The sequence below is a fragment of the Otolemur garnettii genome, unplaced genomic scaffold (genome assembly GCF_000181295.1).
Source record: "Otolemur garnettii isolate 467f Iridium unplaced genomic scaffold, OtoGar3 scaffold00105, whole genome shotgun sequence".
Classification (NCBI taxonomy): Eukaryota; Metazoa; Chordata; class Mammalia; order Primates; family Galagidae; genus Otolemur; species Otolemur garnettii.
The window spans coordinates 4497975-4504017 of NW_003852500.1; the positions used below are offsets into that span (position 1 = coordinate 4497975).

The 6043-nt window shown below is 48.3% G+C and overlaps 1 protein-coding gene across 1 annotated transcript in view; it reads left to right on the forward strand.

Moving 5' to 3' along the window:
* Positions 1 to 6043, forward strand: part of MAU2 (MAU2 sister chromatid cohesion factor) — a 40871-nt gene that overhangs the window by 12376 nt on the left and 22452 nt on the right. The window contains exons 2-3 of the mRNA XM_012809396.2: positions 4181 to 4198; positions 5051 to 5116. Coding sequence (XP_012664850.1) covers positions 4181 to 4198; positions 5051 to 5116 — 84 coding nt within the window. The remainder of the gene's footprint in view (positions 1 to 4180; positions 4199 to 5050; positions 5117 to 6043) is intronic.

Below are 6043 nucleotides of genomic sequence, written 5' to 3' on the forward strand. Positions count from 1 at the left end.
TGCCTCAGCCTCCCAAGTAGCTGGGACCACAGGCGCCCGCCACAACGCCTGGCTATTTTTTGGTTGCAGCCATCGTTATTTGGTGGGCCCAGGCTGGATTCGAACCTGCCACCTTAGGTGTATGTGGCTGGCACCTTAACCACTTGAGCCACAGGCGCCGAGCCGATATAGCAACTTTGGATAAGATATCCTACATACTTTTTGAGGTGGATATAATTTGTTTTATGTATTTTTGTTTATTTGAAAATTTATGTTAAAAGTTTCAAAAAGGCAGGCTTTGTGCCCATAGCACAGTGGTTAAGGCGCCAGCCACATACACCGAGGCTGGCAGGTTCAAACCCAGGCCGGGCCAGCTAAACAACAAAGACAACTGCAGCAAAAAAAATAGCCGGGTATTGGGACAAGCACCTATAGTCCCAGCTTCTTGGGAGGCTGAGGCAAGAGAATCACTTAAGCCCAAGAGTTGAGGGTTGCCGTGAGCTGTAACATCATGGCACTCTACCAAGTACAGTATAAGTCAGACTCTATCTCAAAAAAAAAAAAAAGTGACTATTCACAAAGGTACAAAAATGAATGAAGTCTTTTGGCATCAGACTAGCAGTTCCAAGGAAGTGAGTAGCTCACCCTGACCCTTGGCCTATCCTGTCCTTCAGGAACATAGGTCATTGTGTGGATGGATCAAGGCATCACTGATGCTGATGCCCTATTCAGGAAGCAGTGGCCTTTGAAGACGGAGAAATTCAATGCTGTTGAGGAATTAGGGCTTTGTGTCTGAAAGGCATAGCCTCAATTTTGTAGCCATTTGCACATAAGGAACTCCCATTTCCCATTGATGCTAAGTAAACTCTTCATCATCCAAATGGATAAAGCCATTATTCACATGACAAATGTTTTGAGTACTTACTGTGTGTCAATCAGTTGCAGGCCCTGGGAATACAACTGTAAGGCAGTATGTCATGGCATATCCTCTCTGTGTATTTAAAGTGGGAGGGCAATTCCCCATGTACATACATACCAGAGAAATGTGGAAGGTCAGTGGCCCTGGGAAATATATGTTAAAGAATGCTAGGACCCAACTTCTCGCAAGTCACATAGTGGATCCATACTTTGAACCAAATTCTCTGGCCCCCAATCAGTCCTCCCAATACCTGCTGATACTGGCCAACAAGGCCTTCTAGAAGAGAAAGTTCAAGTCTTGAGCCTTTGGGCAAGTTATTTCCTAGCTCACTGATAATAACTGATAGTCTCTCTTGCGGCCCCCTTCCCCAGGAGAGAGATGAGATTCTCTTTCTCCAGCCCTCATGTCAGAACACAGAAGAGCTGGCAGAGGCAGCACCCATAGCTCAGCGGTTAGGGCGCTCGCCACATATACTAAGGTTGGCAGGTTCAAACCCAGTCTGGGCCAGCTAAAACAACAATGACAGCAACAACAAAAATAATAGCTGGGTATTGTGGCAGGCACCTGCAGTCCCCACTACTCAGGAAAGGCTGAGGCAAGAGAATTGCTTAAGCCCAAGAGTCTGAGGTTGCTGTGAGCTGTGACGCCATGGCTCTTTACCCAGGGCAACAGCTTGAGACTCTGTCTCAGAAAAAAAAAAAGAAAAAAACAAAAAAAGAAGATTGTCAGTAGACACATCTGACTCATAAAAAAGAGATGTCAAAGGAAATTAGGTCCAGCCCCACTATCTACTGATTTGATGGTAGCCACACAAAAGTCCCAAAAGGAGACGGGACAGACAGCTGTTGCTACAAGGAGGCATTACGGCCCCATGCAGAGCTAAGCCTTGCAGCACAAAGTGTGCTTTGCAGTAGGTGTAGTGGGTCCCCCCTAGACAGTAAGCAATTTGATATGTCCTTTGAAGTCCATATGCTACAGAGATAACGGTCCTCAGCTTCAAACTTGGAGAGGGCCTTAAGTGGTGGGAGAGTGTCCCTGGATCACAGACATGAAAGGAAGGCTTGTCCACCCACATAGGGTGGATTCACCTCTTGTCTCCATGCTTGCCTCTGCTGGGCTATGTTGAAGTCCAGGGTTTGGCTAGGCCTGACTTAGAAACTCAGTAGTGGGCTCGGCGCCTATAGCTCAACCGGCTAAGGCGCCAGCCACATACACCTAAGGTGGCGGGTTTGAATCCCCAGCCCGGACCCGCCAAACAACGATGATGGCTGCAACCAAAAAATAGCCGGGTGTTGTGGCTGGCACCTGTGGTCCCAGCTACTTGGGAGGCAGAGGCAGGAGACTCGCTTGAGCCCAGGAGTTGGAGGTTGTTGTGAGCTGTAATGCCATGGCACTCTACCCAGGGGGACAGCTTGAGGCTCTGTCTCAAAAAAAAAAAGAAAAGAAACTCAGTAGTGGATGCCAGGTTTACATCTTGGTCCTAGGCTATGTTGCTGCTTTTCATGAATGGCAGCATGGTCTTTACCCACCCTGAACTCTGAAGAGCTCCCCTTCCACCTGGGGCTTTGCCTGCCCCATGGTGACTGAATCACAGAACCGCCAGGCACCAGAGGTGAATCTCAGGGTTAGGTGAAACACTGGCCCAGCTCTAGCATACCTCTTGGTTATAATCTCTTCCATATGTTCCATTTCTCCTCTGTGACTAGGTGTCTCTCCCAACCTGAGGCCTTCTGGAGCTTCTCTAGCTAGTCAGAGCTTCTCAGAGAGCAGCAGCTTCTATAGAAAGTACCCCCAACTTCTCCATCAGCATTACTCATGTTCCCACTGTCCCCCCACATGTGGCTTCCAGCTCAGAAGCATCTCCACTGGGGCCATGGCCGTGGTCTTGGTGGCAGGTCCTGGCCCTGCCCCCTGAGGGCCCCAGACCCTTGGGCTGGATGTAGAGTGAGTGTCTTTCCTCTGGGCTCCTTGGTGTATGTGTGCATGTGTCAGGAGCCTGGGGCTCTGACTCTCTAGAAATGTCCTGCCTGGCCTGCCTGTGTCCTGCCAGGCCTACCAGGCACCTGATCTCAGACACAGCTCCATATCCCCCACCCATTGCTCACCCTCACCCCAGAGGCATCTCCGACCCCCTATACCTGCTGACAACCCCCAGTCCCTGCAGGCTTCTCCTCCCTCCCCTTATTCATTCTCTTTGCTGCATCCAGAAAGGTCTTAAAACTCTAATCTGGTTAGGTGCTATCCTTTTCTGCCCCTGACTAGATTATGGTCCAGGGATGACATGAGGGGGGACATTCTAACCCACAGCTGTAGATAATGACTCTTGCCACGTGAGTGGCACAGAGACACTTTGGGTCTTCCAGCCTCACCTCCCTAGACCTCTGTGCCTTTTTTATGGGCTCTTTGCCTGGAGTACCTCTTGCTCCCACTTCTCCAGGGAATCCACTCCTAACTTCCTTCCTTGCCTAGCCTTAGGTGCCCCCGTTCCATACTGTTCTCTCACAAAGCACGAGAACTTGAGGTCTCCAGATCGACCTCCCAGCAACCACCAAGGCTCTTGTCAGGCCTTATTTGCTCTGTGAATGACTGTGGTACACAGCAGGAACAGCATTAGGCATATGTGCTTGGGTCCTTGGGTGATCTAAGGATTGTAGTCAGGGTGGTGGATCAGCCTAGGAGCCTTTTAAAGTGTGGACTTTGGGGCACAGTGGTCCCTGAGTTGGATCCTGTTGTTTGAACTGTATTCTTGGCACATGGCTTCAGTATCACCCCAAGGCTTCTGCCTAGTCAGCACTACCCTACAGGTCCTTGCTGGAACACTTTTCCCTTGCCTCTGAGGCTCACTTCACTCATTTTCAAGCTGATTTTACTTGTCACTCTTTAGAAAGGACTGATGCCCTAAGACCCACTCTCTGATTGTGACTGATTCTTTGTCTAATGCTTTGCCTATCACTTGTCTCTACTTCAGTGTGGTATGTGGGGGCCTCAGTGGGGCCAGATCACCTCTGTGCTCCTAACTCTAAATTGCAGCCCATAGGCATGTAGTATCTGACTTTAGAACACCATCCTCTCCTCTGATGTCAAAGAGGGTATCTCTTCTTCCCCAAGCACCTGATAAGCACTATTCCCCTTGCCAGATTAGAAGGAAAGCAAGCCTACCCTCTCAGGCCAACCAGACCACCTTCCCACTTAACTGGACAACCTACGCAAACCCCAAAGCAAGCCAGTAACCAGGTGCCAAATGTCTGCCTGAGAATTAATTCTTTTTTCTTTCTCTTTCAGTGGTTAATATCACAGCAAGTATCCTTTTCTTGTTGGTACCGTTCCCTTTAAGGAATTCTGTGACTAAAAAGAATGTATTAGAAACCTGAACCCCATCTCATCTTGTAGTAATCAGGGAGTTTAGTTTTTGTCCCACAGGCCACCTAGAGAAATCCTCACTCAGCCTGTGGCTGCCCTTCAAGACCAGCAGCTTCTACTGGATGCTGCACTCCTCTGTCTTTCCTTTATACCTCAATGTCCAGCTCCATGTCCCACCCACCCTGCAACAAACTCAGGGTTCACTGTGGGGCAAGAGAACTTGGAATCTCTTTATTATTATTATTATTATTTGCATTGGCCAGGGCTGGGTTTGAACCTACTACCTCTGGCATATGGGGCTAGCGCTCTGCTCCTTTGAGCCACAGGCACCACCCCGAGAACTTGGAATCACTCCGAGAACTTGGAATCTCAAGGCAGTCAGGGACATGCTGCCCTGAATACCTCTTCAGTGTAGGAGCCTCTAACTGTGGCCTTTTAAACTGACCTTTGGCTCGGCGCCTGTGGCTCAAGCAGCTAAGGTGCCAGCCACATACACCTAAGGTGGCGGGTTCAAATCCCCAGCCCAGGCCCGCCAAACAACAATGATGGCTGCAACCAAAAAATGGCCAGGCGTTGTGGCGGGCGCCTGTGGTCCCAGCTACTTGGGAGGCTGAGGCAGGAGACTCGCTTGAGCCCAGGAGTTGGAGGTTGCTGTGAGCGTGATGCCATGGCACTCTACCCAGGGGGATAGCTTGAGGCTCCATCTCAAAAAAATATATATAAAATAAAATAATAAAAAATAAACTGACCTTTGTTTGCAGCATTTTGTACTCCTTAACTGGATGTCACTAGATCCCACAGTTTGAAGATGTTAAATTTGAAGCAGCAAGTTTGTTATCTGAATTATATTGTCAAGAGGTAAGAAAATACTGTTTCTGAAAGCAAAATGTCTCTCCCTGTCACTAGGACATGATGGCAAATTGGGGCTCTCAGGAGTTTAAATCCATTCTGGCTTTTAATACTTTGAATTACTTTCCTTCCTTTCTCTTAACACCCCAACATTGTGGCAATAAATCTTGAACAAGGGCCATCAGATTCTTTTTGTACTTTCTTAGCCGAACAAGTCTAGGCTTGTGGCTTCTATTTTCTTTTTCTTTTTTTTTTTTCGGAGACAGAGTCTTAACTCTTTTCCCATGACATCATAGCTCACAGTAACCTCAAACTCCTGAGCTCAAGTAATCCTCTTCAGTCTCCTGAGTAGCTGGAACTACAGGCACCTACCACCACACCCAGCTAATTTTTCTATTTTTAGTAGAGAGAAGGTGTAAGTCTTGCTCAAACTGGTCTCAAACTTATGAGCTCAAGCGATCTCCCTGCCTTGGCCTCCCAGAGTGCTGGGATTACAGGTATGAGCCGCTGTCCCTATCCAAGTCCTTAGCTTCTTAATCTGGTTTCTGATTTCAGTTGTAGCTGAAATTTGCTTATCTCCAGTTGGAACAATGATACCCTAAGGTAGCCAGGGTGACAAAGAGGTATACTTCACACCCCTGCTGCTACTCTCTGGTCTAAGAACACAATTTAGGAACTGGCATCCAATTTGACTGTTCAGGATTTTGAACTGAAGCTACTTTCAGTTTAGTTGAATGAAAAGTTGTTTTAAGAGCAGCACAAAGGCTCGGCGCCTGTAGCTCAAGTGGTTAAGGTGCCAGCCACATATACCTAAGGTGGCGGGTTCAAATCCAGCTCAGGCTACCAAATAAAAATGACGGCTGCAACCAAAAAATAGCTGGGCGTTGTGGCGCGCGCCTGTGGTCCCAGCTACTTGGGAGGCTGAGGCAGGAGACT